General features: G+C 60.3%; 2 protein-coding genes, 1 long non-coding RNA gene and 1 other non-coding gene across 8 annotated transcripts; 3 read left to right on the top strand and 1 right to left on the bottom strand.

Moving 5' to 3' along the window:
- Position 1: 1 nt before the first annotated feature.
- On the top strand, positions 2-6,067 carry LOC107052037. Of its 3 annotated transcripts, none has more exons than XR_005859740.2 (4): positions 2-196; positions 3,783-5,060; positions 5,370-5,458; positions 5,556-6,067. It is a non-coding gene; the product is annotated as an uncharacterized LOC107052037 (long non-coding RNA). The 3 variants fall into 3 exon arrangements; XR_005859739.1 differs by lacking the exon at positions 2-196 and adding an exon at positions 456-1,810; XR_006939240.1 differs by lacking the exon at positions 2-196 and having other exon boundaries at positions 2,801-4,684; positions 4,911-5,060.
- On the bottom strand, positions 93-6,701 carry ARR3 (arrestin 3). Of its 2 annotated transcripts, XM_040699104.2 has the most exons (18): positions 6,639-6,701; positions 5,533-5,578; positions 5,333-5,363; positions 4,963-5,023; positions 4,587-4,631; positions 4,163-4,362; positions 4,010-4,069; positions 3,760-3,827; positions 3,344-3,479; positions 3,140-3,224; positions 2,963-3,035; positions 2,356-2,493; positions 2,053-2,136; positions 1,734-1,757; positions 1,574-1,626; positions 1,228-1,237; positions 708-710; positions 97-460 (listed from the first exon to the last, which is right to left on the bottom strand). In XM_040699104.2, exons 2-18 carry the CDS (start codon positions 5,547-5,549, stop codon positions 361-363), a joined length of 1,188 nt encoding a protein of 395 aa, XP_040555038.1. In that variant the 5' UTR covers positions 5,550-5,578; positions 6,639-6,701; the 3' UTR covers positions 97-360. The 2 variants fall into 2 exon arrangements, with proteins under 2 accessions (NP_001091002.2, XP_040555038.1); NM_001097533.2 differs by lacking the exon at positions 708-710 and having other exon boundaries at positions 93-462; positions 1,227-1,237.
- Positions 1,336-1,432, top strand: MIR1586 (microRNA 1586). Its single transcript, NR_035072.1, has one exon. It is a non-coding gene; the product is annotated as a microRNA 1586 (primary transcript).
- Positions 6,702-8,998: 2,297 nt separating the features above from the next.
- On the top strand, positions 8,999-17,997 carry INPPL1 (inositol polyphosphate phosphatase like 1). 2 transcript variants are annotated; one of them, XM_015278346.4, is made up of 27 exons: positions 8,999-9,089; positions 9,239-9,617; positions 10,384-10,447; positions 10,847-10,985; positions 11,061-11,205; positions 11,454-11,594; positions 11,702-11,789; positions 12,006-12,092; positions 12,320-12,424; positions 12,512-12,626; positions 12,774-12,880; positions 13,149-13,251; positions 13,575-13,771; positions 13,848-13,965; positions 14,046-14,142; positions 14,274-14,412; positions 14,484-14,583; positions 14,871-14,959; positions 15,166-15,247; positions 15,330-15,419; positions 15,490-15,606; positions 15,695-15,783; positions 15,913-16,000; positions 16,068-16,223; positions 16,298-16,373; positions 16,451-16,889; positions 17,087-17,997. In XM_015278346.4, the coding sequence occupies exons 2-27, from the start codon at positions 9,481-9,483 to the stop codon at positions 17,300-17,302; spliced, it is 3,324 nt and encodes a 1,107-aa protein (XP_015133832.2). In that variant the 5' UTR covers positions 8,999-9,089; positions 9,239-9,480; the 3' UTR covers positions 17,303-17,997. The 2 variants fall into 2 exon arrangements, 1 of the variants encoding a protein (XP_015133832.2); XR_005859737.2 differs by lacking the exons at positions 16,298-16,373; positions 16,451-16,889; positions 17,087-17,997 and having other exon boundaries at positions 15,490-15,611; positions 16,068-16,121.
- The last annotated feature ends 302 nt before the right edge of the window (positions 17,998-18,299 follow it).

Below are 18,299 nucleotides of genomic sequence, written 5' to 3'. Positions count from 1 at the left end.
TCTGCCGCCGCCGCGATGGCGTCACCGGCGCGACTCTGCGCCCCCTGGCGGCGGCCGCGAGTCCAACCCTATTGCAGCGGTTCTACAAAGCGGTTGTTTCCCGTTTCGTGTCGGTTTATTTATAAACGCACCGAAAACATCGCGTAATTCAGGCCGGTGACGAACGAGACAGCGCCCGGGGCCGCCGCTGGGCCGTGTGAGCGCCGGAGCTCCGCGCTCAGTGTGGGCGGTGGGGCCTATCGACGCCCCGACCGCAGCGCCGGGGCGGGAGGGCACCTATGGGGCACTCTGGGGCTGAGGGGGGGCAGGGTGGGGGTGCTATGAGGCCTACATCCCCCGGTGCCTCCGTCTGCGGGCGGCTCAGCTCTCCTCCTTCTCGCCCTCCTCCTTCTCGTCTTCATCGTCTTTTTCTCCCTTGAGCTTCTGGCGGGCGAACTCCTCGATGACGATGTCCTCCTCGCTGGAGGGAGTGGGGGGGGGTTGAAATGATTAAATCCCACCCAAAATCCAGCTCCCGCCGCTGCCACCCTGCAGGCCTGCAGCCCTGGTGCCGGGTGCAAGCTGGGATGGCTCAGGAGCTGGGGCTGAGCTGGGGAGCCGGGGGAGGGCCAGCAGCTTTGGGTGGTTTACTTCAAGGCAGTGTTTTACACCGTCAAGGGGGAAAGGGAGGGGAAGGAAGCTAAAGTGGTGACTGAGGGGTTCGTTACCTCCTTGCAAAAGGCAAGCGGGTGACAGCGAGGGAGAGCCACAAAAGGAAAAGATGGAGAGGAAGAGTCAGCAAAAGCAATTCCAGGAATGTGTGAATATTAAATGACCTGGTGAAATCTACAGGGTGTGATGGCAGGGGCAAACCAAGAGCTTTTCTTCTCTGTAAGCCGCTGTGTGCCTGCTGAGCTGAGGCGGTGCTGCTCTGCAGTGTGAGAGCCCCACGCCCCCATGCTGGAGCCCCAGTGCAGGCTGTTAGCAAACACAGAACCAGATTCTTGGGGCTGTGAGAGCTATGGGGCATTGCTGCCAGGAATAGGCCTACAACCCCCGTCCTGTCACGTGTGCCACTGTAGGGGATGCCTTGCTGTCTGCTGTGACATGCACAAGGCTTGCTGGCGTGGATGTTCTAATTCAAGAGCACCTGCATCACCCAAAATGGGATGGAGCAGCACGCTGTCTGATGGGTTTATGTGATTTGTGTGTTGGAGGAAATACAGCCTGAGGTGTAAGTAAACTTACCTTGGCTTATCTGTGTAGTCCATTTATAAGCACAGCATGGGAAGGCAGGGATTGAAATAGAGATGTGTGCAAGTTAATACAGAAATGACATTCAGCAGACATCTCAATGCTCAGGTGCTTTTCGGGACAGTCAGCTGTGGGTGGGTGGCAGCAGGGAGCGGAGCTGCTCCTCCAGCACGCTGTCTGGTCCTGAGCAGCACATGGCTGATGAGTCACACGTGCCTCATTTTCTGGGGCACTTCATCCAGTTGGGACTTTCCAGAGCCATCAGTCCTATCAGTTCCCCCCTGAACAGGATCTACCTTTTCTTCCCTGGTGTTTCTGCAGCATGTCGGGTGCTACTCACCATCCACAGGCTTCGGGTGCATCAGGATGATGGGCAGCTCAACACCAACATCACTGGAAGGAGAAGCACTTCCTTCAGTGAACCCACCCAATGCTGCACAATGCTGGCCCTAGCTCCGCACTGTGCTGGCACTGAGCACTGCGAGCAGCTCCCTCCTCACCTGGAAGTGAGATCCCCCAGGATGCTGTGGCCATGGAGAGAAGGGAAAAAAAGTCAGCAAAGGAAGAGGAGAAGGGTGTCAGTCTTTTGCTTTGAAATCAAATGCTTTAAAATCAGTGAAGGGCAGTAGTGATGGGAACAAAGGGGATGATACGGACCCCAACTGCCCCCCACAGTCCTCAGAAATGGGCAGGGAAAAAGGAGCCCGCAGCGTGAGCTCCTTCTCATTGCATCCTTCCTCTTGTCACCAGCCCAGTGGAACAAGACCCCACAGCACGACCCAAGAAGGTATCCCTGCTGCCTGCGCCCACAGAGCTCACCCTCCTCGGGACACCACCAGGTTGACCTTCACTTTATAGGACACCAGGATCCCCAGCACCTCCTTGTCCATGCCGGGTCTCAGGCTAGGAGAGAGGCAGAGCAGAGCTGTGAGGTGCAGCCCCACAGCAATTGTACTGACGTGGGGTGCACTAAGATGTATGGGAACAGAGCAAAGCAATGTGGCAGACAGAAAGAAGGGAAGGATGGTCAGTGGCTGAGGGCCACAGCTTCTGGAGGCCACCTGGGGTGCCTGAGCTGAGATTTGCTCCCAGTGCACCACTGGTGGATGCAGAGGCTCTTACATGGTGGTGGAGGCCAGGTTGGTGTCCTCATGCTTGAGCTTGCCATCGAGAGCCAGGCCTCGCTTCTCACGGTTGGCCGAGAGCGTGGGGGTGACAGAGTATGTTTTGGAGAAGGTGGAGTTGGCTGCCACATTCTCACTAGAAGGGTCAGGAGAGGAGAGCTCAGAGCCGGCACCCAGCACTCCCTTATTGGTGCTCAGCTCCGTGCCAGTGTGAGGCCATCCCGCCCCATCCTCCCCTCCCCGTGCAGCTGCCTGGGCTCATTTCCTTCTTTTGTTCCTTCCCACAACCACTTCTTTTTTTCTGCCTTCCCACCTTTGCTCTCAGTCCTCTTTCTCAGGAGCACGGTCTTCATCTGACTGTGGCTGGGCTCAAGATGCAAATTGAGGAGAGGAAGCAGCCTGGGGACAGCTGTGCACCTTCCCCCAGGGACGTCCCCCGGTTCAGACTGGGGTCTCACTGTCTGCAGCCTTCCCTCTCCTCCGCTTCTTCACATTTGCACTTCTAACCCTGATCTTGCTCAGTGTAAAACCATCATCACCACCAGCTTCTCTTTCTCTCCCTCCCTCCTCTCCCCAGCTCTGTCTGCCAGCTCCTTTTTACTCACTTGATCTCCTCCATGCACACAGTCTTCGAGTATTTATCCAGTGAATAGAGAACCACATCTGTGATCTGATCAACTGGAGGCAGACGGGAGGGAGCAGCATTGGCATGGTGGCAGAGACCCAGGCCCACATTCCCCATCTCCAACCCAATACGGTGGTTCTGGGACAGCTCCTCTCACCTGCAATCTTAATTTTTTTCACTATCTTGTTGGTAGTGTTGTTGATATTGACGGTCACGTTGATGGGTTCTCCATGGTAGTAGATCTGCAGTCAGAAGAAGCTCAATCACGTGGCCAGCAAGTGGGGTTGGGGACAAAGAAGTCCCGGTCCCCATCCCTGGGAATGCACGTGGTAGCAGGATCTGGGAACAGCCCCCCACTGACCTCCTTTTCCAGGGTGGCCTCGAGGTGCAGGGGCTTGTCAGACATCATGAACTGCCGGGTGGTCTCTGACTTGGGCCCGGGGCCTGTCTTCATGGGTGCAAACTGGATCTTGCGGATGACAAGGCGCACTGAGTTCCTGCAGGGCGAGAAGCTGTCACCCCTTGGCCTCCCTGGGCACACGTGGCTTGTCTATGGGGGCATCTCAATTCCTCCATTCAAACAGTGCAGTCTACAGACTGCTCTTAGGATGGGGTGGGCACAGGCATAGGGACAGTCACCCTTCCTTTAGGCAAAGTCCCCAACCCAAGCACACTAGCAGGCACTGCAGCCTTGGCTCAGCTCCTGAGGTGATCACCCCCAGATGCAGTTGTTCAGTTTCAGGGCAGTGGGAAAGGATGAGAGTTCCCCTCAAATACCGCTTGTGAATCTTCTCCTCCAGGTTTTCAGCACAAAACCCTTTGACCTCGAAGTCCACACCGCAGGCCTGGGAGGAAACGTTGGGTTACAAAGAGGCTCTGAGCTGCACGACGTTCAGATTTGTTCCCCTCCTTCCCCCACCACATCCCTGCAGATCCCAGCCCTGCTTCCAGCCGTCCATCCCTTCCAACCTCTTCCCCACGAGAGAGAAACAGCCTGAGAGAAGGACAGGCTGGGACAGCATCTGACCTTTCCCACATCATCCGGTCCCGGCTGGAGGGTGACCGAGCAGGGCAAGTTGGTGGCAATCTGGGCAGAACAGAGACAGAGAGCAGACAGAGAGCGTGCCCAAGGGTGATCCCCATAGAGATGCATGGTTGGGAAGCACCGAGCAGCCCCTACCTCAAAGGTGAAGGGGTAGGCGTTCTCGCCGAGCTTCTTCAGCAGCTTCTCCTGCAGAGAGGTGAGGGTTTTGGGCACCTGCTCAGGCACCGGTGGGAAGATCTGCGTGGTCAGGACGTAGAGGTCCTTCCTGAAGGTCAGTCCAATGACATCCAGGTCGTCTCGGCCGTAGCGAAAGGCGCACGTGAGCGTCACATACACTGGGAGCAGTGAGAACGGGGGGGTGCCGGGAGGGCAAGGCACAGGGGAAGGGTTGGGAAAGGAGGAAAGAAAGACAAGCTGTGTTTGTCACTCGTTGGCATTAAAAGCAGATCTCAGACGCCAAGAGTGAAGTTAACGAGATTCATCGCATCTCTTCAAGGCATGGCTGCCTGCAGGGGGATTGTCCCTGCCCTGTGTAACATGGGTTTTTGTGCCTTAATACCTTTTCTGTCCTTCAGGTACTCCGGGTCGATGAGGCAGACGCCATCTGCAAATAACAGGAGAGAGGGGGTGGTGAACTGGGCGTGCTGGAAGGTCCTGGTGAGAGTACTGCATTCTAAAGTCAAAATGCTCAGCCAGGAGGAGGCCAGGAGAGCTGCCTCCAGGGGACCTGCCTGCATGGGGATGGTGACACCTCCTTCAGCATCTCCCCTCACAGGGCTCAATTGCAAAGGAATTTTGCTTTATAAGTATTGCTTTAAAGATATTTGTAGGAAAATGGGATGTTTGCTCCTCTGGAGTTGCCCTCACACTTCCCTCCCCACAGAGCCACGTTTGAGGCCACTCACTGCCCCCCACACCCCGGGGACCCCACTCACCCACGGCATCCACCGACTCCACGTGATCCACAAAGTCCCTCTTCCCCAGGTAGATGGACAGCTGGAGGAGCCCATGGCAAATGGAAACAACACGTCAGGTTAGTGGGTGCTGAGCTCTGCCATGCTGCAGGTGTTTGGCGTTAGAAGCAGGCATCTCATTGTAGGAATTGTGTGTGTTTTTTGAAACACTTGCTTTGAAAAGTGATCCCGGTGATGGCACCATAACAGGCATAGGAAAATCAGGAGGTTGCAAAGGGAATGGCAACCTGGGCTGCGTCCCTTGTCCCCCATACTGAGGGGAAGCCCCCATAGCCTCACCATGGGGCTCACCCATGCTGGGGACAGAGCCATAGGTGCCCGATGGACTCACCTTCCCGTTGGGGCTGGTCTTCTTGAATACCCTGCAGGAAAAGCACACAGACGGTGGTGAGGCTGGGGGCAGCGCTGCCCTCTCCCCAGAGAGGAGCATCCCCAGGAGCTGTGCCCAGGCAGGCAGGTATGTCCCAGCCTTGGGATTCGGTGTCCCATGGGCTCACAGCACAGACCCTCAGCATGTGGCCTTACACTTACTTTGATCCTTCTGCCATTGTAAGTCAGGTGCCACACAGACAGGAACCTGCATGGAGAGATGGGGGAAATGCTGGAGGTGGGAACAGGACACCCATTGGCCATCACCAGCAATGGGGACTCAATGGTTCGTGCACCACTGCTCTGCAGAGCCCTTGGCAATGGCCCTCCTGGGGGTTGGCACTGTGAGCAGCACGGCTGGAGGCTCAGCAGGGCTCAGATGCTCTATGTGCATCCAGGGCTGCCGTGCCTCCTCGGGACTTTGCGGGGTTGGGGGTACAACCCAGTGGTGGAGCTGCTGGAGACTGCAGCTGCTGGAAATTTGCTGCCATCACCCACCAGGAGGAATGCGCTCATTGTCCTCACTCACAGGAGAGTGAGGAAACCATGGGCAGGGGAGCCCAGAGCCATTCAGAGCCCCATCCCACACTCACTGACAACCCCAGAGCCGACAGTGGGACAGGACGGAGCTCCCCTCGGGGGCTGCTGCCTTTTGCTTGCTCAGCCCCAGCATCCAGAATTAAAGTGCAAATATCTCGCTGATTGTTGGCTGATTTGTGGGGAGATCAGAAGGGATGAGCTCTGCTTCTTAAACTTAGGCTGCTCTGACATCAGCTGGGCTTAAGGCCAGGCAAGATTTTAAGCCCCAGGGGCGCGTGGGCAGAATCACTCCTTTATGTAACCAGAGATGGTGGAGAGAAGGGAAAAAGCGATAGGGAGTGAGTGGAGGGAAGATGACGATGCTCTTCCCCGTGGGAAAACAAAGGGTCAGTCCCAAACATGGGCTCTGGGATGGCCTCAGGTGGGCTGTGGGGCTTGGGCATCCTCATCCATAGGGTTCCTTGGGAGCACCAGCCAGAGGCGCTGAGGGAGCAGGATTTGGGTGATGGGGAAAGGGAGGATGAAAGGAGAGAAAGGAGAGAAGAGCTGAAGTCTTCCTTTGTGTGCCGGAGCTCCGAGAACGGGCACTGAGATTCCTGGCTCGGCCAAGCCCTCCTGCACTAAGGATGCCTACACCCATACTGAAACCCACCCAGCCCCAGGCCTCCCTCCTTCCAGCCTCCACTGCAGCGCCGACATCCCTGCCCATGCAGCACAGCAGCACTCACCTGGGCTCGGATGCACGCTCTCCTCTTCCTCTCCTGCTCGTCCTGCTGCCACCCGCTCACCACGGCTGCTCCCAGCTCTGCGGCCTCTTATAGCCGCCCGCTCCCGCCCCGGATCTCGCCCACCAGGCTTTGGCTGGGGGCGCGCCGTGTGTGCGCGTGCACCATGGGAGAGGTATTTTGGGGCTGGAATCCTATTAGTTTCTTAACCAGGGAGATGCTTTGTGAGTAAGAGTGGGCTATAAATGGGGTGGTGGCTGGAGCACTGGGAAAGCAGATTACGGAGATTGGTAAAGCTTAGGGGTGAAGTGATGGTAATTGGGGTGGAAGCGCCCGGCAGGCAGATGCAGGTCCTCACATGGTGGTGGATGGGGACAGCGGAAGGGAGGGAAGGGGCTGCCCCATTGGGTTCCTCCCTCGTGCACCCTGCGGGGCTGCCAAGATGGGGCCAGGCACCTCCTAAATCCTGCTGTGGGTATGGGACAGCTGTGCCACCTTGGGAAGGACCTTGAGCCCCCCAGGATCGATCCCTGGGCAGTGAGCAGTGGGTGCATCCCTGCCTCCCCGATCCTGCCCTCAGCACACAGACAGGTGGTGGAGGGGGAATAAGAACCGAAGGGACAAGGAGGGAGGAGGAGGCACAGGAGCAGTGGTTCACAAGGTGATGGTGTGAGCACACCCACGAGGGCTGCTCCCTCGCCAGGCTCCGTCCTGTGGTCATTTCATAACGCTGCAGGCTGGCCTCATCTGATCTGGTTAACATGCTGTTAATTCAGGGTGCACATCTGCAAGTAAGAAGACTGCGAGAGTGTCAAGTGGGTCCATGCTGGGGACTGCTGTCCCGCAGCGGTGGGGACACACACACGGCTGGTGGGGATGGAACACCCCACAACCACCCCACTGAGCACACAGCAGTGCGGGGCTGTGGCTGCCAGCACATGCTGACCGGGGCCGGGACTTGTGATCTCTTTAATTGCACGCAAAGAGCTGCTTACGCTGCAGATTAGTGAGCACTATTTCTGCCAAGGGCAGGGGCCACGTGAACTGTGACCTTCCCAGTGGTGGAGGTCTGGGTGCAGCCCCATCTGGGTGCCTACTCGCGTTGCTGTGGCTGCAGCATGGCAATGGGACACCGGGGTCTGCAGCCCCACCATCCCTGTGTTGGGTGTATGGCTGGGCGATGATCTCCTATTTGATGAACAGCACGAAGCCTTACCTGTGGGTCCCCGTGCTGCGTGCAGCTCCACTCATGCACACACTGCCGCAGGATGATCTGATGGGTGCAGACAGACAGACAGCAACGATATCCCAAAGCCCCTGGCAGCGCCGTGCCTTCTTGCCCTGAGCTGGATTAGGCGCTGTGGTCAGCACTAATCCTGCCTGCCGCCGGACCCGCAGCCACGGGAATGGTTAAGTAACAACCGAGAGCAGTGCTGGTGGGAGAGGGTCTCCAGGTGGTGGAGTCCCCGCTCACTGTGCCCCACGCCATGCAGCTGTCTTTGGCATGGGCTGAGGGATGGGAATGCCACCGGCCCGTAGCTGCTGCCCCAAACCAGCTGGTGGCCACTTGAGGTGGCCAGGTTCCTCCTCAGCTCCAGGAGCTCAGGGGATGCCTTGGAGAGGTTTGTGCAGAGGGTGGTGGGGATGTCCTTGTGCCTGGCGCTGCTTGCTGCAGGGGGTGCCCACGTGCTGGTCTTGTAAACTGCCTGGAGCAAATCGTGCAAAGAGAGCAGGAGGGAACCAGGCTGGCGTGGGTGGTGAAGCCCCCATCCCATCTCTCCTGCAGCAGATGGTGGCTGCAGCTTGTCTGTAATTAACAGTGCCGTGGTGCTAATCACCCTAATGCAGCCCTGTTGGCAGCTGCCCTGTGCAGCTGTTGGCACGTGGGGTCTGATTACTGCATGGCAAGAGGAGCAAAACCTCGGTGTGATGGTCCCCATGCCCTCCCTGAGTCCCTCACTTCCCTTCTCCCTGAAGCCAGGGCACCTCCACGCAGAGTAAATGAATGCAGCAGCAGGCATCTACTTTTCTCGCCCACGCAAGGCTGGAGCTCAGCCCCACATTGCAGCAGTACCCCTATGTGCACGCATCCCCATCACTGCCAGCCCCGGCACAGCACAGTGATGCCATGCAGCCCTCCATCCCCTCCACTGGGTACAACTGAGGGGTGGGGCTCAGGGCTTGGATGGGAGCAGGGTGCTGGTGGGAACCCCGTGCTTGGGCAGCCCCCATTGTGCTTGGGGCACGGCATGGTTGCCGGCTTCCCCCTTCCAGCAGGGCTGGAGTGGGAGGAGGAGCGAGGAGGCTGTCCCACACGCGGGGTGAACAGAGTGTAAAGGAGGAAGAGTGTGGGCAGGCACAGCAGTGCAGAGCGGGGACGGCGAGTGGTGGGCCTGGCTGCAGGGGACGGGCGGTGGGGGCACAGGGTGTGCAGTGCCATGTCTGCGAGGGACGGTGAGTACCTCTGATGACATACGGGGTCCCATGTGCCGCCGGGATGCCCGTGTGGCCTCATGCTTGTGGTGCAGCAGGGCAGGATGCTGGTGGGATGATGCTGCCGCGGGTTCCTGATCTGCCCCTCTCTGCCCCCCTGCACCCTGCAGGCTGCAGCCACCCATGATGAGGAGCACCCGGAGCCCCAGCTTCACCCCACAGCCCCCCCAGACCCACTCCTGCTGCACTGCCCAGCTGGAGGGATCAATGCGGGGTACCCTATGAGGAGGAGCTGCACATCGCCCATCGGGACCCCCATGCTCTGGGCCCCCACCTTCACCTTCCTTGGCAGTCAGCCCATGTGGGGTGGGGGACGCAACGCAGTGTAGCTGACATTGTGCCACCCACGAGGATGGCAGCAGCAAGCTGGTACCACCGGGACATCAGCAGGGTGGTGGCTGAGGAGCTGCTGGCCAAGGCTGGGCGGGACGGCTGCTTCCTGGTGCGGGACAGTGAGTCCATCGCAGGGGCGTACGCCCTGTGCCTCCTGTGAGTTCTGCCTTATTTCTGCCCTTTGCTTCTTTCTTGTCCCCAGTCCCTGCAGCAGGGTGGGGGCTGGAGTAGCGTGACAGCAAGGCAGGGTTGGGGCTGCAAATCATTTGACAGCAAAAAGGATGTGTGCAGGGTGCAGCTATCACTTCTGCTTTGCTCAACTCTCTGCGATGGGGCTTTTTCGGTGATGCCCAGCTCAGTCTGGGGCGGGGGGCCCTGCGTAGCTCCCACCCCACATCCATGGGGCAGCACGCTGTGCCCTGTGGGGCTGCCCACATTCGGGTGCATCTGGGTGCCTGCCTGGCCCCTGCGTGGGGTGGAGGAAGTGGCCAGCACAGCCCTCTCTGTGTGAATACAAACATCCCCTCTGCGTCCAGCCTCTGGCGCGCCGGCATCCAGACCACGGTGCCTGCTGTTAACTTCTCAGCTGCCACTTTGAGCAGCCCCAGCACCTAAATCACTGCTGCTGGCAGAGGCACGGGGTTGGGGCTGAGGTGGATCCCCCCTACAACCGGGGGACATACCGCACAGATGCATTGGAGATGCATACGCAGCGCTTCTGCGGGTTTGGAAGGATGCACCCGGTTCGCTGCGGCTTTCCTGACCAGGTGCATGGTGCAAATGGCAGACACATGGTGCTGAGGAACATGGGGCATGGGGCACCCCGGGGTGGGCACAAGGTGACAGCTTCATTACCCAAAGCAGGAGCTCAGTCCCTCTGCCTGCAAAGTGCACGGGGTGCAGACGCTCCGCTCTCCTGTAGGTTCCAGCGGCACGTCCACACCTACCGCATCCTGCCCGACGAGGAGGGGCTGCTCTCTGTCCAGGTGGGTGCTGGAAGCAGTGCGCAGGGAAGGGGGCGTTCACCCCCACCTCCAACTTCTGCACAGCACACGGCGAGGCGCAGCCTGCAGTTTCCCGCACGTGGCGAGCGGTGCGGTTTGCTTTTTGCATAAGTGCAGCAGCACAGGATGTGCGAGCTTTGCACCGACCCTTTCTGCAGCACAGCTGCCTGGGAACGATGCCACTTGGGTAGCCCCACAGCCGCCCACTGCTCCTGCATATGGGGGAGGCTTTGTGAATATGTCGTCCCCTCTCTGTCACTGTCCCTGCTATGAGGGTGTGCAGAGCATCCCCCGTTGCCCACCCTAGCAATGAACCTGGATGGGGGTGTCTGGCGTGTGGATGGGGGGACACGGTGGCCACCATCCTCTCTGCCCACCCAGACCATCCAGGGTATCCAGGCCAAGTGCTTCCGCAGCCTCCCCGAGCTGATCAGTGCCTACCAGCAGCCCAACAATGGGTTGGTGACACCTCTGCTCTACCCCGTGCACCGGCTCCGGGAAGCAGCTGACGAGGACTCTGGTGAGGGCATGGGGGCAAAGGGTTGGGGCTGCCGGCAGAGAGGTGATGGTGCTGAGCTGGGGTCTGTGCCCACAGATGGGGAGGATGGAAGAGGCGGCCATGTGGGCAGCATGGTGCCTGCCGGGGTTAATGGGGGGAGCACGGGGCCTGGTGCTCCCCCCACCCATCCCCACATCTCACAGCAGCTGCAGCTGAGGCTTCAGGAGCAGGTCCACAGCAGGTAACATGCTCCTCGGGGGCACTGGGGTGGGCACAGCACAGCAGGGTGGAGGTGGCACATCCCGAGAACTCAAGACCAAGAGGATGCTCTTAAGGGCGGCTGCCCGCATCCAGCCCTGCTCATGCTGGAGCTGCAGCAGTGCACAAGATGCCTTTCCCCGTGGTTTGCAAATCCCGAGCGCCGTGCCCAGGGCTGGCACCTCTCTGAGCTCGGGCACCCCCGCTCCCAGCCACTGCCCCTCCTTGCAGCCCGTCCAGTGACTTCATGGGCTTCATGGCTGACTACCTGGCACAGCACCTGCCGCTGGACCTGGCTGCCCTGCGCAGTGGGCACCCGCAGCTGCGCCATCTCAGTGCTGCTCTCGTCACCGCCTGCCGGGCGCTGCACAGGTGAGTGGCACGGGGATGGCAGGAGGAGGGCAGGGCTGAGGGGCCGCCTGCTTGTCCTCCCTGTCCCTGTGCATCCCCAGCTCTCATGCTCTTCTGTCTCTCTGCAGTGAGATCGACTTCACGCTGGCAGGGCTGGAGACTCTGGCCAGAGTGTTTGATCCCCCCGTGTCCCCACGCAGTCCAGCCAGGGAGCAGGTGATCCCCGTGGGCTCATCCCAGTGCGGGGGGTATGGGTGGTTTTAGTGCCTGAGGGTCCTGCATGCCCTGTGTTGCTCTCTGAGCACAGCGGAGGGGATGAGATCCCCGCTGGGGACAAGGAGTTATGTGCTGCCAGTGCAGGAGGGGGGAGCAATTCCCTGCCAGCCTTGGGCACATCCTGAACACAACACCAGCACCAGTCATCCTCCCCAGGGTTTTTCAGCCAGCAGTCCTGATCTGGAGCTGCTCCTCAGCAAGATCTCAGCTGTCAACCACCTGCTCTCATCACTGGAGAAGAAGGTGCCCACATGCTGCCAGCTCCTTGCCGTGCTTGGCCAACTCCTCAGCTAATTAATCCCTCCAGCAAATTGCTGCTCAGCTGCACAGCCATGCACCCCCAGCCTCTCCCCGTGCTTAGGGCCCCTTACCCCATACTCCCAGTGACAGCATCTCCCTAGTCTGGGCACCTCAGCCACCCCCAGACTGTCACCCACCACATCCCCATCTCTCTCCCCTCCTGCTGGCAGGTGCTGATGTCACTGCAGGACACGGTGTCACGGCACAACCTGGCACTGCCCAGCCCCGTGTCCCCACTGCCAGACACCAAGCCCATGGCCACGCAGTGCTTCGAGGTGAGAATAGGGGACACAGTGTGGCCCTGGTGTCTTTGTCACCCATGTGTGGGGACCGACCCAGGAACCCCCCTGTCCACGCTGCAGGTGAAGGTGGGCAAGTCGCAGCGCGCAGCCCTGACAGTGGATGTGGAGGAAGGCACAGTGACCATCACCAAGAGGGGCGGTGGGTCCCCAGAGGAGGTCATCCCGCAGGACAAAAGTAAGAGACTGCTGACCTCAGTTCTCCGCATGAGGCATTTGCTGGGCTGGGCCTGACTCCATGGGATGGGCTGCATGCTGAGCTCTGTCCCATGCCATGTGCCGTGGGACAGGGGGTCCCCCTGCGCCCCTCATGCCCCACGTTCAGTCCTGCAGCTGATCAAGTACCAGAGCGTGCAGAGCAAGGTGAGGCTGGTGTACAACCGTGACCTGCAGAGGAGCCTGAGCAAGGACTTTGTCTTCCCCAGTGCAAAGGTGAGCCGTGTGGGTGGCTTTGTGGGGGATGTCTTCCAGCCTCTCTCCCCCCACCTCCTCAGAGAGGCTGTTTTGGGAATACAGAGCCATTATTTAGCCATGCAGGGAATAGGTGCTCTAGAGATCAAGGTCAGCCCTCTGTCAGCTCTGGCACCTGGGTGCTGATGTCCCCCCTGATCCTGCCTTTGAGGCTTCTGTGCTCCCCTACACCTGGGTCCAGCCCCTGAGACCCCCTATGTGTGCCCTGAGCCCCCTGTTTCGTCCCCAGAAGCGAGAAGCCTTTTGCCAGCTGCTGCAGCTGATGAAGATCCAACACTCCAACCTGGATGAACCTGACCTCATCTCAATTTATGTCGGGACGTGGAACATGGGTAAGGGACCTGGATAAGGTCATGTCATCCTGGGGGATCTTCACAGCCCACTGCAAACCTGGGACGGTCGGGAAGGGTCTGCAGGGAGCTGCCTTAGGACAGGCAAGGTGTGAGCTGGTCCTCGCTGGGAGGGGGAGGCTGTAGAAGACCCCATCATGGCCATTTGGGGTTTGGAGTTTGCTTGCCCCGTTGCTGTTGGAGACATGAATACCTGGAGGGCTTCGCAGGTCTGAGATGTGCATGGGTGGACCACGGTGCTGGTGTGATGCTGGTATTGGGGTGAAGGAGGGTGCGAGGCATTCACCCACTGTGCCCATCCCCAGGCAGCACACCGCCACCCCGCTCCCTCGCCTCCTGGCTGACCTCGAGGGGCCTGGGACACACACAGGACGAGACCACCGCCTGCATCCCACACGACATCTACGTCATCGGCACGCAGGAGAACTCCCTGGGTGACCGCGAGTGGGTCGACTTCCTGCGTGCCTCCCTGAAGACGCTGATGGCCATCGACTACCAAGTGGTAACGGCCAACTTCTGGGGATGCTTTGGCTTCCTGTTGTGTGGGGGGTGGGCGGGCTGACTGCCCCGTCCCGCAGGTGGCCCTGCAGTGCCTCTGGAGCATCAAGATGGTGGTGCTGGTGAAGCCAGAGCACAAGCGGCGCATCAGCCACGTCCACACCTCCAGCGTCAAAACAGGGATTGCCAACACTCTGGGTAGGGAAGAGATGGGGATACTGAGCTTGGGGGGCTGCCCCATGGCACCCCCACGCCCCCTGAGCTCGGCGTCCCCACAGGGAACAAGGGGGCCGTGGGTGTCTCCTTTCTTTTCAATGGGACGTCCTTTGGTTTTGTTAACTGCCACCTGGCCTCGGGCAGCGAGAAGACCCACAGGTGATGGGGACACCGTGGGGTGGACTGGTGTGGGGTTACCCCATCCCCCTCCTGCCTCAGAGGCAGGGGGTGGCCCCACGATTATCCCACGCTGGTTGACATGTGGCTGCCGTCCCCTCCGCACGGCATAGGCGGAACCAGAACTACAGTGACATCCTGCGCTCGCTGGCACTGGGCGACAAGCGGCTCAGCGCCTTCGACCTCACGCTGCGCTTCACCCACCTCTTCTGGTTCGGGGACCTCAACTACCGCCTGGATATGGATGTGCAGGTGTGTGTCTATGGGCAGCTGGGCTCAGGGTGCCGGGACCAGTGCTCACCGCTCCTTCTGTGCCTGCTCAGGACATCCTGACCCACATCACTAAGAAGGAGTTTGACATCCTCCTAGCCATGGACCAACTCAACCTGGAGCGGGAGAAGAACAAGGTGTTCCTGCAGTTCCGTGAGTGTGCGGCTGCTGGGCTGTTTGCCGCCTGCCCCAGTGGCACCCAGGGACCTCAGCCCTCTGCCAGTGCCACCTCCAGCACTGTGTCCCTGCACGGCTCTGTGCGAGGTGCCAAAAGCCTGGGGAAAGTCATGCGCATCATGAGCCTCTCCTGGGCAGTGTCCCCACAACTGGGAGCATGTGGGCATGGGGACACTCAGGGCATGACCCTATAGGAGCAGTTTGCACCTCTGGGGACAGTCAGAGATTCTGGCCTCATGTCACCTGTGTGTCTCGGTTCCCAGGTGAGGGTGACATCTCCTTCCCACCCACCTACCGGTATGAGCGGGGCTCCCGGGACAGCTACATGTGGCAGAAGTTCAAGACCACAGGGGTGAGTTCCCACATGTGGACACAGATGGGGAATGGGGACAGGGGGACAGATGGTGCTGGACAGGGTGCTCAGCCTTCCCCTGGGAGAGGTGAAGCTTTAGGGCCACTCTTTACATTTTTTTTTTGGTGGTGAGGAAGAAGCAGGGCTGGGAGAAAGCATCCTGAGCATAAAAGGACACCTGTAGTGGCTGCTTTTCTCCTTCCTAGATGAGGATCAATGTCCCCTCGTGGTGTGACCGTATCCTCTGGAAGTCTCTCCCAGAGACCCACCTGGTCTGCAGCTCCTATGGTGAGTGGCACCTGGGGATGGGGCTGAGCCTGGTGCAGTCCCACGGCTCTGGCAGCCCACCAGATGCCTCTCCCCATGCCAGGCTGCACTGACGACATCGTCACCAGCGACCACTCGCCCGTCTTTGCCACCTTTGAGGTGGGTGTGACGTCGCAGTTTGTGCCCAAGAAGGGTAAGGACAAGGGGATGTGGTCTGCCCCCGCTGGGACTCGGCCCCCATTGACAACCCCTATGTCTTGCAGCTCCTGGCACTGGTCCCGAGCCCCTGGCCTGCATCGAGTGGGACAGCATCGAGGTGATCGTCAAAACTGCCAGCCGCAGCAAGTGCTACATCGAGTTCCACTCCTACTGCCTGGAGGGTGAGGTGCCCTGGGGCTGCAGTGCAGGGCAGGGGGGTTCGGTGCCTGGCATGGGTCTGGAGCTGTCCCCATGGCTCTTCCCTGGCAGAGGCACAGCGCAGTGGGGAGAACACCTCGCAGAGCTGCGACGTCCCCGGCTTCCTCAGGATGTGCTGGTCAGCAAAGCAGCTGCCCGTGGTATGCACAGCGGGGAGGGCTCAGCATCCTCCCGCCTCCTCGTTCCCATCCCTCCTGCCTGGCGTGATGTGATCACCCCCCCGAGGACAGAAACACGCCTTACCACCCTGCCCCTCTCACTTCATGCAGCTGAACCCCATCCTGCCCGACCTGGAGTACCTGGGTGACCAGCACCTGCTCCTCAGCATCAAGGGCACGGAGAGCTGCGAGTCGTATGGTGCGCACGGGATGGGGACGTGGGCAGGGTGCTGCTGGGTGTGGGGCTCACCGTGCTTCATGCGCAGGCGAGTGCTGCATCGCGATGCGGTCGATGATCGGCAGCATGGCCCAGCAGTTTGAGACCTTCCTCTTCCACCGTGGTGAGGAGACGGGCTCCATGCGGGGCTGGATGAAGGTCCGCGTCCCCAAGGACAGGCGCAGCACCCGCGAGAGGCTCTATGGTAAGGTGCCACCGTGCCACCCCACTGCTGCCATGCGCCCACGTGGGGAGAAGTGACGCTTCTGTGCTCTGCAGAGTGGATCAGCTTTGAGGAGGAGGAGGAGGATGCTCCAGCAGAGGACTCCCCGCTGTGCCCCAAGCCACTCCTCAGGTACCCCCTCAGGCTGGGGTCCATCCCCGTGCCCCATCCCCAGGTGGTGCTGAGCCCGGTGATGCTGTGCCCTGCAGGAGCCGTCCCCGCAGTCTCCCAGAGGTGACCAGCAGCTACACCAACCCGGCCTACTTCATCTTCGAGGGACTGCCCGCCACGTGGGCGTTGGGTGCAGACACACAGGAGTACAGCCCCATGCGGGGTCCCCCCCAGACACGGGCCCCTTTGCCCTCACCCTGCAGGTCCCTGCTAAGTCCTCCTGGTGTGGGCAGGCAGAAGCGCCCCAAATCGGCCGTCCTGGCGAGGGATGTGCCAGAGAAGGGCGACTGCTCACTGACGGCGCTGCACATGGCCACCTGCATGAGCCAGCTGGAACGCATGGCCCCCAGGGGTGAAGGGGACGGCCACCAAATGCTGCTGCATCAGAGCCACAGTGCCCCTCAGCCACCCCCACCACGCTGCCGGGGGGTGCCGGGGCATAGGATGAACGCTCACCAGCATGGCCACCACAGAGAGGTACAACCGTGGGATGGGATTTTGGTTACGGGGCCATCCCCAGAAGCAGAGTGCTGACACTGTAGAGCCACCAATGGGGCATGGATGGCTGGAGGGGTGGCAGTGCTGGGGTGCCTGGTTCATGCAGGATGGGGACACAAAGGTGGGTACTTCTGCTGTCACGGGGCTGAAGCCTTCCCTTGTTCTTCTTTCCCCAGTGGTGCTGTGGCAGGTCCTGCAGCGCTGGCACTGGGCCAGGCCACGCTGGAGTGCAGCAGTGCGAGGAGGGGCTGTGTGCACGTGGCTGGGACAGCACTGAGGTCTTCAGGTACCCCCCAGCCCTGGAGCTGGCAGCAGCAGGCACGGAGCAGGGCGGCACTGCTGTCCCCAGGGTCCCCAGTAGAGCCCTGCACCTGGGGGAGGATGAGAGGTGAACCCCCTCCAGGCAGGGTGCAGGAAGCCGGAGAGACAGACCCAGTGTGTGTCCCCAGATCTTCATGGACACCCAGGGGGTCTCCAATTAGTGGCTTCCTGGCACAGGGTCTCTTGCTGCATGTGCAGGGATGGCACTGAGTAAGACATGCTGGGAGCTGAGGTGCTCAGCCCTGCACGCATCCCTGCACCATGGCAAAGTGCACAGGAGCCCCTTGGGGAGCTGGCAGCACTGAGCCCACCCCAAACCCAACACATAAACCTGGACAGGAGGGACTGGAGATGTCCCACGGTTGTTCCCTTGCCAGCACTGTTAGCATCTCACCTGGCTATGGCCAGCACCCAGATGTGGACCTGGCCAAGCAGTAAGTGGCTGCTGCACCCTTCTGGGAAGTCTCAGGAAGTTCCTATGGATGTCGTGTGGATGCTCTCGGGGCGTCACCGCATGTCTCCATCCTCCCTCCCGAAAGCAATGCAAAGACCATGATGAGCCCTACCAGCGGGGGGGACACAGGACACATTGAGGCCCCTCAGGACATGGGGACCACTGGATGTTGGGACCTTGAGGCCCTGCACGCCCATGAGCCTGCGGGGGCCGTGTTCCCCAAGTTGCTCTGCAGCAGCTGCTCCTGAGGCTGTGTCCTATGGGGTGCACTGCGCTGTTATCATTCAGAATAAAGCCTCAGGGTTTGGAGGACGCTGAAGTGTGCACGTACAGACACTGAGGACAGACGTCTGCTCTGCCAAGCCATGGGGAGCCATGGGGAGCATCTGCGTGCTGCCGAACCGCGGGCACGGCGCGGCCCCGCTGCTGCTGCCCGCTTTGGGGACACGATGCCCGGGCCGGCCTCAAGGTGGCAGTGGCCGCCTTCCTCCCCAGGAGAGCCCCGCAGGGCTGCGGTACCGTCCCGTCCCCGAAGGAGAGAGGTCGGAGTCCCCGGGGTTGAGGGTGCACGGCCCGCACGGGAGAGGAAGGGCCGTGTTTGGTTCCCATCTGCA

Source organism: Gallus gallus, chromosome 4, assembly GCF_016699485.2.
Source record: "Gallus gallus isolate bGalGal1 chromosome 4, bGalGal1.mat.broiler.GRCg7b, whole genome shotgun sequence".
Lineage (NCBI taxonomy): Eukaryota > Metazoa > Chordata > Aves > Galliformes > Phasianidae > Gallus > Gallus gallus.
Note: the sequence above shows the minus strand (reverse complement) of the source record. Positions and strands in the feature narration are given on the sequence as shown.